Genomic DNA, 20,834 nt, shown 5'->3' on the forward strand with positions numbered 1-20,834 from the left:
TGAGGTATCTATCTAATACTTGCTCTTCAGTAATCTGAGTATGCGATGATCACTAACACAAAATGTTTCTTTTGCAGTTAGGTATTAAACAGGGTATTTTTCTTTATTTAAGATTAAACTCAAGAGCGGCTTTTCACTTGCGAGTTCTTCAAGTAATGGCTGTGATGCATGATTTGGTCTCTTATAGCAAACTAAATATTAGGATCAAATCCAGACTAAAAGGGAATAACTTGAAAATCCTTGTTGCTGTGTTTTCTGCTACCATGGTCCCTTAACTCTTACGTTTTTGTGCTTTCTGTTGTCTTGCCTTTTAAGTGGTGTATTCCTGCTTTTTTTATTATCTTTATCTTCCTTAAAAATGTGGCTGATATATTAGTAATAGATCTTTGTTAGAAAGAATACTGAAGAGGTTTTGTTGAACTACAGAGACTTTTATGAGGAAGGGGTAGGAATACGTGCTTCTCTGACTTCAGTGTTCTCTGCGCTGAGTTTACTGTAAGATGTTAAAATGCTCTATTTTGTCTAGTGTTAATAAAGGTTCATTACAGATGGGAGGGTGTGATGATAACATGTAAGTGTAACTTTCGAGTAGCTTTGTCTCTAATGCTACAGGGCTCCACTGTTGTTTTAGGTTTGCTGTACTCATAGGTTTAAGATGAGAAAGACAACTGTTAAGAGACATTTTTGTTCTGGTAGGTAATTAAAAGCAAAGTGTATTGAGCTACAGCTTTTGATGTTATGGATGAATAGTTTTGAATCGCTGTACTCTTTCATATTTGTAAATATTTGCACTGAAAGAAATATACTGACCCAAAGAAAAATAATAATTTGTTTGCTGCCATCTCTGTGTTCCCCAGAACACCTAAGTTAGAAAAGTTAGGTTTTATACCTTGATTATGAATCCTAAACCTTTTGCCAGTTTACATCTGCTGCCTCTTGTGTTGTTTTGACTGTGTTCTCAGCTATGTTACATACTGGCTTGTGTCTTCCATTTGTTTCCCTCTCTGTACCATTGCTGTTTCCCTCTTTCGCTGTAGTCAGTTTTCCCACCATATTTGCAAGTGACGAGTATAAAGATTGGTTGGTTTGTTTATGTTTCCCTCCCCTGCACCCCTGGCTTTCAGAGGTTTGAAAATGATATAGCTTTTAAGGAGTCCTTTAATCTTGCACAGGATGTGGGGCAAATACTTCCAGATCATGGCCCTAGCATAACAAAGGATGCCTCAGCTCCTTCCAAATACCAATGCTACCAATTTAGGGAATAGGACAACACCTTTATATCCCATCACTCAAGTGGAACACTTGGATCCATCAGGTCAAAGGAGGTGATCCTGCCCCTCTACTCTGCTCTTGTGAGACCTCACCTGGAGTATTGCGTGCAGTTCTGGTGTCCTCAACATAAAAAGGACAAGGAACTGTTGGAACAAGTCCAGAGGAAGGCCACGAGGATGATCAGGGGACTGGAGCTCCTCCCGTATGAAGACAGGCTGAGGAAGTTGGGGCTGTTGAGCCTGGAGAAGAGAAGGCTGCGTGGGGACCTCATAGCAGCCTTCCAGGACCTGAAGGGGGCCTATAGAGATGCTGGGGAGGGACTCTTTGTCAGGGACTGTAGTGACAGGACAAGGGGTAACGGGTTAAAACTTAAACAGGAGAAGTTTAGATTGGGATATAAGGAAGAAATTCTTTCCTGTTAGGGTGATGAGACACTGGAATGGGTTGCCCAGGGATGTTGTGAGTGCTCCATCCCAGGCGGTGTTCAAGGCCAGGTTGGATGAAGCCTTGGGTGGGATGATTTAGCGTGAGGTGTCCCTGCCCATGGCAGGGGGGTTGGAATTAGATGATCTTATGGTCCTTTCCAACCCTAATGGTTCTATGATTCTATGATCCCAGCTGAACTGAGAACAGAGGGAGAGGGTTTCAGATACTGAGCTGTTGGGTCACATCATGCTGTAAAGGAAGAGAAAATTTGTCTTGGACGAGATCAGAAAGGAAATCTTTCACCTTCGCTTCATTCTTATTTAACTAACATTTGCACTAAAATAAATATATATATGGTCCAAATAAAGAAAATTCAAAGCTTAACCGTTGAAAATGATGGTGCCTTGCAGTAACAGTGATGGAAAAAGTACTGTTTGTTTTAATAGAAATCACAATTTATACAATGCAATTTTGTAATTATTGTTTGCACTTTCTCTGTCCGGATGATAAATATGGCCACACTGTTGACTCAGTGTTTTTTTTCCTTCTGTTTTGAATGAACACGGCTTTAAAGCTGTATTAAAAAATGTAATAATTATAGTCTCCTTAATAGCTCCCTTTTTTTTCTCTCTCAACACAAATGTAAAATAGGTGTGTGTTACACAGGCTTATTTTTTTCTGTACCATTTAAAGTTTTCTCCTCCCCAACTCAGACTCCCATTCTTGTTGCTAATGAATGTATCATCTGAAAATAGGTATGTTCACCATTCTATAATATTTTGTATCTTTCTAGATTGGAGGCCAGTGTAATTGTAAGAGACATGTGACTGGCAGACAATGCAATCAGTGCCAGGAAGGATTCTACAATCTACAACAGTCAAACCCTGATGGCTGCAGTCCCTGTAACTGTAATACCTCTGGGACAGTCAATGGAGATATTACCTGTCACCAAAATTCAGGCCAGTGCAAGTGCAAAGCAAATGTTATTGGTATGTGCAATGCAAGAGCTTGGAGCCATTTTTCTTGTTTTCTCTGCAAATAAACCACTTGATTTCTAAATGAAAAGTACAGTAAACTTCTATGCTGAAGGCGGATTATAAAAATAAATAAAATTAACGGTTGAAAAATTATTAATTTAATAATTCTATCAAACTACAGCTTGAAGCTTAGTTTAATCAACCCTTTAGAAGTTTCTTTATGGCACAGCTACATTAGCTTACATAGCTCCATACTAATAAGTCACAGAAATAATATAATTTGCTTACTGCATAGATGTTTCTTTTAGGAAATTAACACTTTTTTTTCCAAATGATTCATACTTAATGAGTTCTAAGCAAATCGTTTCCATGCTCATTTTCTTAATAGACCAAAATAAATGGATTTTTATTTTTTTTTCCCCTCAAAATATTCTGTGCTACAGGGTCCTTTGTGATAAATCTATCAATTTTTTTTTCTATTATATTTCTTTGAACTGTTCCTATGAAATGCAAACTAAGTCAACATAATTCCACAAATCATGTACATAGCCTGGGTTAGTTATCAAGGGCCACGTAATTTTAATTTTGTAATTCAATGCCAATCTGATTATAATAAAATGCTACCTTCTCTGTTATTTATCATTTTTTTTTTTTTTATTCACAAGACGGGCTTTTTTGTTTGTTACTCCCACAGGTATTTTTCAGAAATTAGATTTGATTATAGCAATTTATTACTTCCAGCGTATTTGAGGGGAGCCACAGCCACATAAGGACAAAATTTATCAAGTGCCCAAAATACACAGTATATATAATACACTTTGAAATGTTGATGTATGGGAATATTATGCAAGGAGAATTTCCTGATAAAGTGAGCCTTGCGTGGTAACTGTGCATGTCTCAGACTATACATGCCTCAAAAAAATAGATCTTTTTTTGCTTTGTTATTAACACAGTTAGTAATCTATTTTTTCTTGGGCCAAGCAGGCTTGGGCTTGTAGGTTGTATTAACAGTGTTTAAGTACATCTTAATTTATAACTCACTGACTTGTGAATATTGACTTATTTGTAATATTGTGAGTCTTTGTTTCTTCCTTTTTCTGATTTCTAAAAGCAAATGCAAAATAACTCTAAACAGACATAAGCCTGAATAGTTTCTGTCCTCTTTCCCATGGAATGCCAAGTACCTGTGTTTTTCATACATTAAAAGTGTGCTAAGGGGAAAAAATAACCTCCATGTGTCTTAAACGCACTCTCTACATTCAATGAGAAGGACTTCAGAGCATTCTTATTTGGATATTCTTTGTCCCCATTTCATGTTTGCATCTGTGAAAACCTTTCTTGATGCAGTGGAAGTTTGATTTACAAGAAATTAACAATCTGGTTCTCATCTATTTGATTGTCTACATATAATTTTAAATATTTTCTACCTTTGAAAACAACAAGAATTATTTTTATTTCCACTGAAATAGTAATAAAAAGTATAAATCTATGCTTTCTGCAAATTTATCTGTCACTATGGTGGAGGCTGTAGTGATGCAAGTGTTTGTTCGCAGGATAAAGACCTAATTCATTCCAGGCTACATTCTCTCTAAACCACTCGTAAACAAGCTTCTGTATATTGGAACGTGTGCAGCAAACTTCAATAAAAACCCTTCCTCTTTGGATTTCCAAATTGGTTTTTAGAGCAATCTGTCTATTGCCATTTTATCTATATAAACAAACACAATAACAGAAAAATGCAACTGTGGAGTGCAGTGTTATGAAACTTGAACTGTTAGAGTTAACACAACTGTTAAATCTTACTAATGATTCTATCACCAGTAAAATACATTAGCACCAATAATTTTGTTAAAGTAGGCCATTCATCTAGAATAAAAAGGTAGAAGAATGTGAATTAAATGCCAAGCGTGCTAACTCCCCTGTACTTGTTAACATTGAATGTGATGCCCTGTAGGCCTTCCTCCGTATCGTTAGGAATAGATTACCTGTCAGGAATATGTATGGCATATTCAAATAAGCACTGCGCATATTTTTAAAACTGATATGATATGAATCCATGTAGACCAATTTTAATAGTTCAAAATGAGTCATAATTCTTGTTAACAATACAGTTATTTTTAAAATTTGCAGCAATAGTGGTCCTTTTTTATTTTCCTTATTGAAATTAAATGATATGCCTTAGGTGAGTCATTCATCACTGTTAAGGAACTTGTCTTCTGTTGGAGTTTTTTGAGTTTTTATCCATATATATAATACATTTCCTACCATTTTTAGTTTTTTTTTTCAACATACAAGTTGCCAGATGTATTCTTGTATGGTTTTGTATTTTTTCAAATAATAGCAATATTTTGCTAGAACATTGTATTTGTATTTTTCTGTATGCAACAATTAAGTGATGGCTTCATAGTGAAGGATTTTCCCATTACAAGGGAAAATACATAACTGTGAATTTGCATGCTTCTTGTAATAATCTTGTTTGCTTTCTTGTAATGTACGCTTTATAAACTAAAACACAAATACCATCACTTGGGGCAGGGATTAGGCAAGTGATAATTTTGAAAGCAAAGCTAATAAAACTACAGGATGAAGCATGATGAAAGCAGTTTAGATTTTAATGTACTGCAGGAGTTAGCTAAATCATACATTTAGATAAAAATATTTAATTTAGATTATGGAAAACATTTTCTGCTTTCAGGACGGGCTAACAATGAACACTAACATAAATGTAATCAATATTAAAACTGAACTTCAGTTAAGTAAATCATTCATTGTAATTAGTCTAACTTGTGTTGTCCTGGAGTGTATTTAATGTTTTTAATGTAGCATATAAATCTGTTACCTGTGCAGATTGAGAGCCTGGTGCAATTCCCTGTGTATTGCATTGCTACGGTATAGGGTGAATAGTTCACATAAGCATTGATTGTGCAACAGGTGCTGTTCTGGGAGACAAAGAGATTAATTATGGTTTGCCTTAGAAGTGTTACAAATAATTTCTTGCAGGGGTATCTTAAATTTTATTGAGAAGGTGGCAGAAAAGCATCTCTTCTGAACCAAATCAGAAAGGTAAACAGATTTTGGGGCTGCCACTGTTACACAATTGATTTGTGCAGCCCTGTTATTCCTGTTAATTATGCTGGGGAAAACTATGAATACGTTCTCTTTTCTTTATCTTATTTTTCCCAAATGAAAGTATACTTATCCCTTTTTAAAAATGGAAATTAATAGCTTTTCAGCTATTTTTTTTGTATTAATGCCTTTTCTCTTTCCAGGTCTCAGGTGTGATAGTTGCAACTTTGGATTTAAAGCTCTCAGATATTCTAATGAAGATGGATGTGAGCTTTGTTGGTGCAACAGCCACGGCTCAGTGAACCAATTCTGCAACCCTGTCTCTGGACAGTGCAATTGTAAAGAACGAGTGAAAGGACTTCACTGTGACACCTGCATGGACAACTTTTATGGGCTGGATGTAACTGGTTGTAAGGCTTGTGAATGTAATGTTGCAGGGTCATTTTCTGGAGCTGTGTGCGATGCGAAGACAGGACAATGTGCATGTAAACCAAATATTGGAGGAAGGCAGTGCGATGAATGCCTCGATGGCTACTACAAAGTACAGGAAAATGATTCCTTTGTTTGTCTGCCATGTGACTGTGATAAGGCAGGTACAGTAATTGGCTCTCTGCTTTGTGACAAATCAACAGGACAGTGTCCTTGCAAAGCTGGTGTAACTGGCCTTCAGTGCAGTCAGTGCATGCTTCATATGTACAACCTCAGCATGAGCAACCTCCTTGGGTGCCAGCGTTGTGACTGTGATGCTCTGGGCACATTGGCAGGAACAGTTTGTGACCACGTTTCTGGACAGTGTGTCTGTTTGCCTCAGCGTCAAGGGAGAAGATGTAATGAGTGTAAACCAGGTAAGGAAATTGGAAGACAGTCTACTTGATGTAGTAAGTTTTACTGTCTTGGGTATCATGATAGTTCCTAGATTTTTTAATATGTGTTTTGACAGCTTCATGTTTGACATGTCTCTGACTTATGTTATTAATTATTTTTCCATTAATTCCTAACTGAGCGAGAAGGAATTACTGATGTTCTGATCACCATCAGGTATTTATTCTGTTCCCAGGGGTTGTATAATCTGTGTTATTACTGCAGTTTCAACATACCCAAAATAAGGTTAGGTTAGTTCTAGATACAGGGAAAATACAAATAGTCATGGCCTGTTCACTGAAGAAGAGGTAAACTGGCATAGGCTGATGCAGCTCTCTGCATAACAAAAGCCCTGCATTTGGAAGGCAGAGTGCAAGTCCTTCAGGAAGGGCACTTCCCTCAGAAACCTGGGCATGGCGAGAGGCACAGAGATGGTTGCTTAAACTTGGATGAGGTGTCAAACGTGTTACAAGCATTCACTTGCCTTTTTTTGTTAAGGGTGTGCTGGCTTTCACAAGGACTACTTAGAAGTTCGGCCCTACAAGTAGATGATACTGCAGTTGCCAAGTATCAGTTATTTATTTTGTACCATATTACTATAAACATATTAAATGTTCATTATAGCATTGGGAAGCTCTGTAGTTACATTTTAATGTTTTTGTTTTGAAAAGTTGGTGGGTAAAGTGAAACTATTAAAATATTAAACTACCTTTAGTAATAATATTAAACTGATAGATTTAGTTCAGTTAAATACATATGCAATTTATTAAAGTAGCAGATCACATTAAAAGGTACATTACAGCTTCATTGGTTTTAATATGCCATTCAATAATTTGAACAGAGGTTAAAAAAGCTGCTTAACCTCCATTAAGTATTTTTAAAAATCCTTTCATTTATTTTAGGTACATATACTAATAAATAAGGCAGTATTCTGTTTTTCTTAGTTCCTCCTCCAGTGCTATTTGACCTGCTAACCCTCTACAGCAGCCACTTAATCAGAGATCGGCAGAGGAGTGATGTCAAGGCTTCGCGAGTCACTGACCGCCCTTGTCCTTGAAAAAGAAAGGCCAGGGTTTATGCAGAGCTAAATGCTTTAAAAAGGTTTAATTGATAGTACGAACACACTGGTTTGTCGTGAAGCTTACATGGCACTCAAAGGAATACTTCCACAATAGATCCTGTTAAAAAAAAAAGGAAAAAATAATATTTCTAAGTAGTAAGTATAAGCATTTATGTGCTGAACACTGATCTGTCTTTTGCAGGTGAAAGTATAATTCCTTAGCTTTGTAAAAGCATTGTATTGCTCTTAGTGTAACACAGCATATTCTCACTGACATCTTAGTGTTGATTCCAGTGTGAGCTCATTTAGGCTTATAATATATATAAACCTTATATACATGGTTTTTGTTAGTATATTCCAGAGGAGAGTTTTCTATAAAACAGGGGTAAGTATATAACCTGCTAGTAATACTGGCATGAAGTTGTAGAAGTATGGAAGAGTTTAATTGGTTTCAAATACTCTAAACATATCATAGAATCATAGTGTCATAGAATCATAATATCATAAAATGGTTAGGGTTGGAAAGGATCTTAAGATTATCTAGTTGTCCTGTAGTTTTGCCTTGGGACTAAGTTAAGTAAACATACTCTAAATATGTAGCAAACACAACCTAACTAAAAGCACACACATTAATTACACACAAATTAATTATCTAAAACTGGCAGCCCTAAAAACATTCCAAGGACTTCAGTAATGTGCCATTGTGGCTTATCTTCTGTGTGATTTGCTAAAATTTGAGGTTTCCAAATGTTATCAAAATCTTAAGGCAGGAGGGTTTGCCAGTGGAGAAAAAGTCAAACTGGATGTAACTGGGAAATTATTTTATCATGAGATTTTATTAAACTAAACCAAGAAGACAAGACAAAGCACAAGAGCACTCTCCAGGGCACTCAGCAATGTGTTTCACCTCTTGATGTGTTTCACGTTTGTGTCCATTGACTTGTTATCTTCCTCTTTGTTCTTATACAAGTGACATTTTTGGTAATTTTCCTTGTATTTAATTTGTTTTTTGCACTAACTGTGTATGCAAAGAGAGGAACACTTTATTCTAATGTTAAACCAAATGAAAAAGCAGTTTTACCTTGTACATAAACTTACTTTTGAGATGTCCTAGGTTGCAGTGGTAGAAAATGGATCTTTCCAGCCCCTGAATAGTTGTGGACAGTTTGTCCCTGCCTCACTCCAAATGGGATTTGTGTCATACAGATACTATTTGACACAGGTCTGGGATCCTGTTAAGAGAGCAGTAAAGATGTAAACAACCCCCCCCCCACCCCCCCCCCCCAAAAAAAAAAAAAAAAAAAAGGCATTTATTTGGTAAGCTCTTTACTCAGTGACCAATGCTTTTCATGGAGTGGTACATGGTATGGAAGAGCTGTAAACCAGCCGGTAAGATGTGTGGCTGGGCACTAACACTGCATTTTTGTGTAGGAACTATCTATCTTTCTTCTTGGCCAGAAAAATGTGAGGTATCAGTGCAGGTAGCTGTGCATTTTGAAGGGCGTGGTATGGTTAAGAAATGGGCATTATTGCCATAACTGGTAAGCCTGTCAAAATGCAAAGGAGTTGTTAGTGTGTTTATTTTCCTTGAGCTATACAGTGGGAGAACTAGTGAGTAAGAAGAGGAAGCTGAATGCTCTGCTATGACTTTCATTCTTCCTTTTGAAGAGCATGTTTGATTGACAGATGTGATCAGTTATAGTTGAATTGGGGAAAAAAATGTGAGGAAAGAATAAGCATAATACTAGTTATATACGCAGATCTTGTAGAGATTTGCAGTGGCTGTCTTAAAATTGGAAATTGACTCTATTATACAACAGTGGATCATTCATAAAGCAGCTTTTATGAGCCCTTCTAACCTTGCTGTAAATTAAGCTTGCGTTAATTTCTTTCTTACTCTTTCCTGCCAAATTCTAGGTGGTGGAGGTAAATAATAATAATGGTTATGACAAACAGTATGACTTTTTAGTCCAGTGTCTCTTCTCTTTTTTTGCCTATGTTTAATCATGTTAATTTACTTATTAATTAGTTGGGGGAGTGACTTTCTCTGATTTTGCTATGTGTCTCTTTAACTTCCACTCTTACTTGCTTCTTATAGAGAAAAAAAACACCTTATAATTTGTGATAGTATCCAGAAACTTAGTTAAACTTTTAGAGCATTTCTGAAAGATTATTACCAAAACCTATCATACCAAATCCTTCACTGCTCTACAGTGATTTAGGTAGCATGATATTAGGAGAGCCAGGATGTTTAACATTAAGGAATAGATTCTTTATAATTATGAATTTCACTGCTATGACAAATATATATATATATGCTATAGTGATCTATCCTGCTCAGCTAAAATTAATTTATTTTCTAGAGATGTGCTTATTTCCAACTATAGTATTTTCTTAGACATTAATTTCATTCAGAATTTCAGCTGGACAAGGATCTGTTTTAGCCTAACTGCTTATCATATACTGCAACTATAAACTGAGTCCTGAAGAAGTGCTTTGACCTTCTGCAGGAGTCCAGGCTTAAACTTGTTTCCTATCTTCCTGTTACGTTCTTTGAGTGGAGTCGTTAATTGTGCTCAAGAGTGACATTGCTGGGAAATGGTCTCCTCTACTTATGCACAGGATGGGCACTGTAGTGCTCAGACAACTGCAGTATGAGATAATACATGCTGCCTCACTAATAACTTCAAGCTATTCAGTCTCTGTGGTGGCTCAGTCTGGGGCCTCCCTGGAATAAAGTGTCAACAGCACGTTTTTTTTATGATGTGAATGTATGTTAGCTGGAGACTGATATCACTTCACTGTCCACTTGAGATTTATCTCGCTGAGGACCAGAAGCTAAACTTGAACAAAGATTTGAGCAGTAAAATTCTAATGTTTTCAGTTTGTTTAGTTCCTTTGTTATTTGGATATGAGCACACAGTACAACACTGCTGCTGAGACAAAGAATACCACCCTAGGGGTGTATATATAAAGCTATCCCTTGTAAGACAAAATAAATAATAAGGCCTTGGGCGATATGACATGTTGCAATACAATTTTGGGCTCTTTATTATAAAGCAGGACATCAGGAAGTTATTGGACAGCAGAAATATTCAAGTAACTGGCTAAAGAGATACTGATTGAACTTTATCTGGAGAGAGAGGGAAAGTGTGTGAGGAGTCTGTGTTGCAAATACTGCATATTTGAGTAATGTGGAGAGTCTTCTATTGGAGTTGTGCAATAATAATTAGTAGTAGCCAGCTGCCAGAAACTCCTATCAATGGCCCTATCTTAGGATTGATGGTCAAAGATACTTACTTGCTAGTGCCAGTTAATGCTGTGTCACCACCACCATTTGCAGATCTGTCATACATTGTTACATTTTCAATGAAATGTAGCACTCCAAAGCAAAAAAAAAAAAAAAAAAAAAAAAAAAAAAGAAGCAGAACAATTTGTGTGGAAAAACTCAGTTAAATATCTATTAATAATTGGATAAAACCAGGAAATAATTTTGGAAAATATTATTTCTTAGTGGTGGTCTTACTCAAATTGTCTTCTAATCAGACATGGAAATTAGTAAGAATGGAGTAAGTAAAATAGCAAAATAGATTATGGTGGTACAACATCATTAAAAGCATGTGTGTAAAACCTCTGTTGTTTGGAATTTCAGGTAAGGCTGTGAAAAATGGCTAAGTTCTTCAACGACCAGATTAGAGATGTATAAGCTCTATCTAATGGTATTTATCAGTAATGTGTTGGAGACTTGCATAGATAAAGATTGCTTGTGAGGGCAACAGGATGAAAGATAGTGTGGCAGATGCATACAAAATATACTGTGGAGAAGGTGAAGTGAACACTCCAGTTTATAATTGGAAATGATACAGGAGCAGAATAGGGTTCAGAATGAAAGCTTTTCAATAGTAAATAAGTAACTTTTTTTCATCATTTCATTAGTATATGAAAAATTCATTGTATAGGTTATAAGTTCTGTGTTGAGGAGGAGGGAAATATAAATTTTACATAGACCTGGGAATGCTTATCTAATGTATGTTTCCTAAAGAATCATTATGTTTCATGGATTAAGCCAGCCACTGGTTCAGAAAGATTAAGAGATTTTATTTTAAGAAAATATGGGCATTTAGTGTGTTTTGCTGCTGGCAATTTTCAGAGATGAGATCCCAGACTAGAATGGACAAATGTTTGTTCTCATATGTTATTTTTTATGTTTCTACTGCTTGTGGTGCATTACTTATTACTTCTTATGTCGTTGGCTCTTTACTTTCCCCACAGACACATTAATGTACTCCCCCTATTTTGCATTTGCTCTGTCTGAAATAAAGTCTGAAGAGAGAGAATAAAAAATCACAGCTGGCAACTGAAGGATGAATAATAGCTTTACAAAGTGCCAATGAGAAGATTTGGAAGCTCAGCTGTGCAGGAGGACTGTATTGCTTTAGTTGAGTTGATGTGTGTGTCACCTAAGGTTTGGTTATGTTGTTTCATCCCCTACTGTGCACAAGTTCATAATAATCTTAATGTGTTCACTTTTTGTATAATTTCTGTTCTCACAACCCCCTTTCTTTCCAGGTTTTTATTCTTCTTCATCCAGTGTCACTGGCTGTCTGCCATGCCTGTGCCACACAGCTGGTTCAGTGAATCAGGTCTGTGATAAACTAACTGGCCAATGTATTTGCCAAGATGCTTCTGTAACAGGACAGACATGTGAGCGTTGCAAAGAACTGTATTTTGGATTTGACTCTGTCACAGGGAGGTGAGTGCTTCTTTGTTACAGGTGCATAAAACGTCCTCGGTACCTTTTTCTCATAGCTCATTGGAAAGTTTAGTGGCAATAAGAAGGTGTGCTCCAGTTACATTAATCGTTCTCTGAATTCATCTCTGCGCTCTGATTTATATGTGGTACTTTACACAACCTGTACTCCCAGGAGCTGAAGGAAATGGAAGTTTTGCCACAGCTTGAAGTAGGAATAACGTGAAAGCTGTATAATACTAATGCTATCTAATTTCATAATTATTTGGCAACCGTTTCTCTACATTTTGACTGTATCTTCAATAAGATGTGATGGTTTCTGAGGTGTTTCCCATTGACTATTAAAACACAGGTAACGTGCCATTCTTATAACCAGTGAATGCTTTTAAACATCTCAGATATTTTAATGAGGAAAAAGAGGTAAAAATAAAAAATACAGATATCCCTGTCTTTCCAGATTTTGTTTAGCAGCAATAGTAGAAATACAGCACCTTTCCTCTTAAAAATCTGTTTTTCTGAAGCAGCATTTTCTTTTTTAGCATTTAGTTATTTGCCAAAGGGTAAATTGTTTATCTAATGTAGCCTGGGGGTCTCTAGGTACACTGAAATTTTATGGATATATTCCCTGGAATGTAAGGGGAAAACATATCTGTAGGTAGTGCATTTTTATTCCAACTATTGCTCAATCTTTCTTTTCCAGGATCATCCTTCTTGCTTATCCACACAATCTCAATTTCCTTTTAAATATTGTCCAGAAAGATTGTGCAGCTGTAATGCTAATCGTATTTTAATGCAGACTGATTGTGTTAAATTGTTATATTTAGTATTTTTGCCTTTATAAACCACAACCAAACAAAACCAGAGGCAGAAACAACATCTGTACAATGTGTACAACATTCTCCTTTCCTGAGCTCCTTTTGCCCCAGCTAGTGTGGAGTAGACATGCTTTTAGGCAGTGATTGTAAGTGTTGTCTTGCATATATTTGAAATTATGCTGCAAGTTTTTCACTTTAACTTTTATGTTACTGGCACTTATTGGGAGATTTTTAGAATTAGTTTTTTACTGTTGTGGGTCACAGAGGCATCTGTTAATGGCCATAAAGTAATCTGTAGGAATAAGGACTTCCTATTTTCACTTCCTGTCATTTCTAATGATGAGGAATAAAACGCGTGTAATACTAAAGCTCCCATTTAAATCTATTTTCCTTATTGTTAATGATCACTTTTTTCTTAGGTACTTGAAAGAGAGGGTTTTTTTAGGAGACAATTGAGAGGTTTGTGTCTATGTTAAGCAGTAGCTTTCCTCAACTAGATATTTGCCTTCAATTACCTGCATTTTGAGCTGTCTTCTGAAACTCAAACTGTGGAAATAACTGGAATTACCTAGATCCAGATCTGGTTGTAAAGACAGAAAGTTTTTACAGTTCTGGAATTTGAATCAGAGTTGGCTTTAATGCTTTAATACTACTTAATCCTCATGACAGGATTGAAGACTTGCTCTGGTAGTACATTAACATAATTAACTTGTGTTGCATATGCTTGGCTTCCTTTTGGTTATCATCTACTTGCAGTATACCTCTGTTCCTTGGGCAGAAATGTTTGCCCACTGGAAATTATTATCAAAGTCTTTATTTGTTAATCTATTTTAATCCATTTATTTAACTGTTAATATTTTCTTAAAAGAGTAATATGCTTTTTCTTTCTCCATAAAGTTACAAAGTCATTTAAACCATCCTTGCTCTAAGTGTATTCTACAGATGCTGTGGTTACAGAAAGAAAAGGATATGAGCTATCTGTAGTGGCAAAGGCATATCTGCCTTAGCACAATAGCAGAAAAGAAGCAAAAGTTGTGATACACAGACCATGGGGCTTTAAAATTCTTCCACCCTAAGGAATGTAAATGTGAGCTGATTTATTTTGTGGTATTTTTGAGATAACACAGGAACTCCACATGTTTTAATGCATTTCAGGTTATGAAGCAGGAAAATTTCTTCAGCAATTAAAGAATTAGTAATACCAGGGTCTTGCAGAAGTGTGAGCAGATCTGTAATGGCTGTAGGCATTGGTACACATTTGAAATGCTTTACCTCTGTATTGTTTACTATAATGAACTGGTCGATGAACATCACAAATTGTTTATCTATATATATATATCTTGACAGATTACTGTTTATGAAATCCATTTAGCAAGTGAGGTTTTCCCATAAGGATGAAAAATGAAGATTTTAAACAGATTGCTGGAGAGGCTCTAACTGCACCTAGAGAGTCAATGTAATAAAGGTTTCTCTATATTAATATTACAAAACCCATTTATCCTCACAAAATCAATAATGCAATTCATCTTGGCCTGACATTTCTCTTTCCATGTTTTAAAAGTCTGTTTTCCTTGATTATATATAATTCTGTTTTAATAGAACTCAAATCTATTTGACTCGGACAATCCTGAAGAAGTCGCATTTAGCAATAATCCTGAAAATATTTCTCACATGATTAAAAGTTTAAAAGAATTAGTTATTTCTTTTTTTTAAGATCCTTAATTGACTAAATCCTTAATCCAGACTGCAAAGCATGAACTGTGCATAGCAACAGATCTGGTTCTGGTGTTCTGCAGTTTAAGAAAATGATGCATGTGGTTACACAAACATAATGTGTAATCCTGTGGAGCTGAATATGCTGACATGAATGCTGTTATGTACAGGATCTGGAGCCCAGTTCAGTGGAGGTGGAGGTAAGGACCCTACACTTACCCTAGAATTTAATGCAACAAGCAGAAAGCAGCAGCCCCACCCTGCCAGGCACTGAAAACTATTACTGTGGCTGTACGTGTATGTGAGTTTGATTGTCTCATGAATGAATGATAATGAAAACTGGAATACTCAGGGGACCCTTATTCCGAAGAGGTGCCATAATATACAGAAGCAGTAAGAGCAGCTTGTTTTTTACTGTGTATCTATTGAGACACTTTTGTTAACTACCCCCCCAATGTACTAAATTATCATCATACAATGGAATTATGAAATAATAAACTGTTCTCTCACTGAGCAAATAATTCTGTTTTTTTTCTGTAACTAAACTGTTTCTTTTTTCAGTCATGACATTTATATAGTCTAAATAAAATCTCTGTTTGAAGGGGGATTTGAATGCACTGTCTACAGATGAAAAGACTTACTACAGTTTGAAAAAATTGTCCTTTTCTCTTGACTGTAAAAAAGAGCAAACTACGATATAGTGGTTTCCAAGAGAGAATGTATTTTATTTATTCCCAAAAGGATATTAGTCCATAAAACAAATTTGCAGCTTATTTTGGAGCTTTAGCTTTTACCAGCCTTTTTAAGGGTGTTGAATAATTCCCCAGGAGATCACACAGCACGAGCTTCTGTGGAGTAAAGGAACTCTAATACATAGAGCTCTGTGATGGGCAGAAAATGTATGTGAAAGTTTTCTTAAACCTGTTTAAAAATCTTTCACATTTAGTGTCTATTTCACTGATTATTGACCTGAATTTTAGTCCTAATGTGAAAACAGTTTCAACCCTCTCTTGCCTTAAAAAGCCATTAACCATAACTGAACTCACTTTTATCTCTACCTTCATACAGAGAAGAGACAGACTAAGGTAATAGTGCTGACACTGAAAATGGCAAAATAACTTGTGTAAAGGCATCACCACTTAGTTCCCTAGATCTGATGAAACTGGACAAGGAACGATTAGACAAATAAAAATCAACAAGTTTTGTTTAAGTCTTAGGGTTAGGAGAGAAAAGGGAACATGGCATGACTCTTTCCCTCTTGTGCTTCTTCAAGGTCTTTTTGCTGTTTCATCATCTTGGGACCTAGCATCTGGAGTAAGTTAAGATTCTCTCGAGGATGATGCTGCTTATGCCTGAGAATTGGACTTTTCCCATAGATATCCCAGTATGTTTTAGCTGCACCGTACAGTCCCACATTTTCCCCAGTCCATGTTATTTCAAAACTATCCTTAGTGTTGCAGCAATTGAAATATGGTGCAATTAGAATCTAAAGTGCAAAGTTTTATTTGCCATTGTTGACTTTCTGTTATGACAAATAATGGCAGTCTGTATTGCAATAGGTAGAATAACAGTGTTTGCAGTAACGAAAAAATTGCTTTGCCTTTGAATATTTGCAAAATCTGATATTAGTATCCCTGCTATAAATGAATGTCAGTGGGGAAAATAGTTTATCAAATGAAAACCAAGGTGATCACGAGAGAAGTTGATTGTGAGAGGTTTCACATGCAAAAGCCATAGCATAAATTAATCCTGAAAGTACGTGACTGATACCAGAGAGATTTACACAACTAAGATGCGGCATTTGTGTGCTACCAATGCTTTTAAAGTTGTTGTTCTTCTAAATTAAAAAATAATTCAATGTACACATTTAATCAAATATTCTTTTTATTTATTTTCAGTTTTGTCCATCAGGCTGCAAAGAAAATGTGTTTTCTGTTATAAAATTCAGATTTTTGCTATTTCATTTCCTTTCACTGTTTTAATATGAGAGTTTTTTCCACCAAATTTTTGTCTACATTCATTCTTCTTTCTTCACAGTGTGTTATCTATTTCAACTTCAAGTTGCCTTTGTGGACAAACAATTATTAACTGATTTCTTTTTCAACAAAAGCCTAGTTTTCTGTAAGTTAGAAGTGTTCATATTTTGTGCAGAAACCTATAAATCTGTATCAGTGTATTCTAGGATGTAGAGTATACATGTACTGGTAACCTATAGAGCTCTGCAAGAAAGGTTGTGCGAGTGTGGCAGGACTGAGTGCATAATGTGGTTATCACTAAATGTTACTATGCAGTTTCTATATAGATAAATATATACATAAAAGCTCTTTAATTCTAAGCAATTTTAATATAATTTAGAATATTATTCTGGCATTGAGAGGTTAATGTTTATTTTTTTTATAATGCGGGCAGCATTTTGGTAAGATTTACTTTTTTTTCACCAGGCTAATGGGTTTTCTCCTGTGTCTCAAACTCCTGTTGATGATTCTCTAATTATGTTACCCAAGGATCCTTTAAACCAAACCCTACTGTGCTTAACTGCAGTGTTAATGTGTTTTGATAATTTCCTTGCTTTGTTTTTGTTTGTAGATGTCAGCACTGTAATTGTCATCCTGCAGGAGCTATTAGTGGGACTTGTCATCTTGTTACTGGACAGTGTTTTTGTAAACAATTTGTAACTGGCTTGAAATGTGACAACTGTGTTCCGGATGCTAGTAATTTGGATGTCCACAACCTATTTGGCTGCAGTAAGAGTAAGTGGATGTTAGGTCTTAAAAGCATGTCTTTCAGATTAGTGTTTTGTTTTTTTGATTTAGTGAGTTTTAAATTAGGTCAGCCTAATGTTGTCTGGCCTCTGAAGTCTGGGTGATTTTCACTGTGAGTACCTCAGGAGTGTTTTCTAGAGAGAGATGCACAGAATGCTTTGTGTCATACACACAGCTTATGCTTGCAGTCCTACCCAGTGAGAAATAATGGCCCGTAGTTCCCTTGCACTTCCCACTATGTTCTTTGCAGTGACCAATGCAGAGTTCACCTTTTAGTCACACACATGCAGCAGTATTTGTACAACTTGCAGCTAGCCCCCTTTCCTGCCATTAGCAGGAGGCAGGAGATCTACTTTCAGGTGGTCTGAATAACAGAAGGTCTGTTGAAGACCTGCTCCTTGTGATTAATTCAGAATCCACTCCTCAGTGCAATGTAGCCTCCCTCCTCTGGAGGCTGCTTTTTCAGTTGCTTTGGGAAAATACGCAATATGGTTTAAGAGAGTGTCATAAATCTGCATGTGTGAGGTGGGCCTAATGCTATGCTGAGGGTCATATCAAGAGTTGCAAAGGAACACATTGCAATGGAATATCTGCATTTCTGCCCTGGCAGTGAGTCTGGATCTGAAAAGATAGCACAATTTCAGCCTTTGTGTCATAATTAGTCAGAATTAAATGTTTGGATTTTCTCAGCAGTGCAGAGCTGGCAGGGATTTTAAAGGCGAGGAAAAATATATGTAATAGGAAAATTAAATTATCAAGTTGTCTTCAGGTCGATATTCAGAAACAGGCTTTGGGGACATCATACCATGCAATGTAAATGAGGTGCACTTCAGATGCTTAAGTAGTTATTTCTGTCAGCAGGCCTAATTAATAATGGCCACACCGATCCTACTGTGAGACATAGGTAGCCATGTATAATGCAACAACAGGGTTAGACATTCCCAAGTAATCTCTGAAGCATGTTTCTAGATCCTCCTTCAAAAGAATATTTTTTTGCATATTCTGTGTAGGTATTTGTGTGACATTCATCATTGTGATGTGCACACTATTGATTTGCAAGCATGTACATACACAAAGAGTTAGTTTACAAGGACAGACAGCTTCAGTCTGGAACTGAATCCCTTTGATTCCAATTTGTATTTCACTGAAAATCAGTTTAAATTTCAAATAATATGCATTGTGGAATGCACAATGCCAGAAATGTGATAGAAGGAAAAAACTAATTTGTTTCCAAAAATACTTACTTTTGTAAGTGTTCAGATACAGTTTGGTTTTGTTTTTCCCCATACTCTTCTGTAGAAGGCATAGTATCTATTAATCTTGCAGACAGTTGATTGGCTTGTTATTTCTTTAAAAAATGTAGGATGTTTCCATTGAATGTGTAATAATAATAATAATAATAATACATATCGCTTTTATGATGCTTTCATCTTCAAAGTGCTTTGCAAACATAAACCAACCTACTTATTTATGTTGGGATATACATTGGATAAAGGTCAATGGCAATTCAACTATAAAATTGATTAATAATATGACACAGATAAATAATACCATAGATTGTAGTTAAAAAAATACATCAGGCAGTATTTGAAATGACAAGCGGAGTCCTCTTCTGGACATAAATGATATAGCAATTGCAGTCCTTTGGTTGTTCATACCAAAATATTTTAACTTGTTGCACAGATATGCAGCTTTGCCTTGCTTGGTAGTTATGGTTATTTTCATTGCAGAAGAGTATTTTGTTGATTCAGACCATTACTCATTATAAGTTTTTGCAGAGGGAAGCAAACACAAGTTGCTGTCACCGTTCAACTCACATTCTTTAAGGAAAAGATTTGCTTTCAGTTCTTCTGCCCAACAATATCTTGGATGTTCCATTAAAAAATTATGAAATACAATACTTTGCTTACACATCCACAGTGCAGACCAGCAGACACATAGGAGTAATATGCAGTAGTATGAGACTGAGAATGAAGAATGAAGGTTATGCTGGTAAATTTCTGTGATTGATCAGGTCTTGTGAGCATGTATTGCATGGAGACAAACTTTCCAAAATGTCAAAGGGATTTAGGAGCATTTATCTCTTTTGGATTCTTTACTCTTGTAAATACTTTACTCCTGTAGATACTTAAGCATACATTCACTTCCTAACTCAGCTGAACAAAACCCCTCTAGAGTGGCAGCAAAGCAACCTCAACTTTCTAGTGGGAGATGATGACTGTGTTCTGTTGAATGCAATGAATTCTAGAAATATATTCTGCTATGTCTTGGCTGAGAGACTGCAGTAGAAGCAGGGCTTTTCATTATCTTACTCTAAATAAAAAACTTCAACTCACTTTTTAGGTTTGTATTAAAACCCCGTATGTTTAAAAAGCCACTGATGTCGGCCTAAGTCTCCACATCCATCACTTGTGTGGCTTGAGGTACTCATGTTGTTTTCTGTCTGCAACTTCACCTTTTGCTTCTGTCTGCTGTTAGCTTGGCCAAACAGATTTTGATAATTAACTTTTGGCAAATAGTGTGTGTTAAGCAAATATCCATGTAATGAGGATTATGATAGTTTATAAACAGGAGAGAAGATGAATGAAACCCACATGTTTCTAATGTTGATATTTTCATGTATGTGAGGAAGAAAACATAAGGAAGAAATGCTTATGTATGCAGGAATGTAAGGATGCTTGTATATGTATGAATGTAAGGAAGAAAAGCTTATTGGGTGGTTCTGGATCCAGCTCTGGTAGCTAACTTTACATGCTTATTTCTGTACTGCCCTATTCTCATTTTCAGACCAAAATGTTTTCCTCTAGATCCACGCTATAGAATCATAGAATCATTTAGGTTGGAAAAGATCTTTAAGATCATTGAGTCCAACCATAAAACAGTATGTTTATATGCACGTCCTTGTATATGTGTATATTTATGCATGTGAAGTTTAATTACTGAGTGATAGCTATTATCTTAGAATGGACCATGATCATACAGTTGGATTACGAAAGAAACACAGGAAAGGCTTTTCTCTTTCTGAAAATGTGAGACTTTTGGCTTGTGAGCCAGAGGTTTGTTTTCCTCTTCACTGATACCAGAGCAATTAAATAGCACATTTTCCAAAGTTAATGGAGGTGATAGCAGAGT

General features: G+C 36.0%; 1 protein-coding gene across 1 annotated transcript in view; it reads left to right on the top strand.

Moving 5' to 3' along the window:
- USH2A (usherin) overlaps positions 1-20,834 on the top strand; it is a 380,108-nt gene that overhangs the window by 60,768 nt on the left and 298,506 nt on the right. Inside the window, exons 12-15 of the mRNA XM_065679870.1 lie at positions 2,492-2,687; positions 5,945-6,586; positions 12,232-12,415; positions 17,527-17,690. Of these exons, the coding sequence (XP_065535942.1) occupies positions 2,492-2,687; positions 5,945-6,586; positions 12,232-12,415; positions 17,527-17,690 (1,186 nt within the window). The remainder of the gene's footprint in view (positions 1-2,491; positions 2,688-5,944; positions 6,587-12,231; positions 12,416-17,526; positions 17,691-20,834) is intronic.

The sequence above is a fragment of the Lathamus discolor genome, chromosome 5 (assembly GCF_037157495.1).
Source record: "Lathamus discolor isolate bLatDis1 chromosome 5, bLatDis1.hap1, whole genome shotgun sequence".
NCBI lineage: Eukaryota > Metazoa > Chordata > Aves > Psittaciformes > Psittacidae > Lathamus > Lathamus discolor.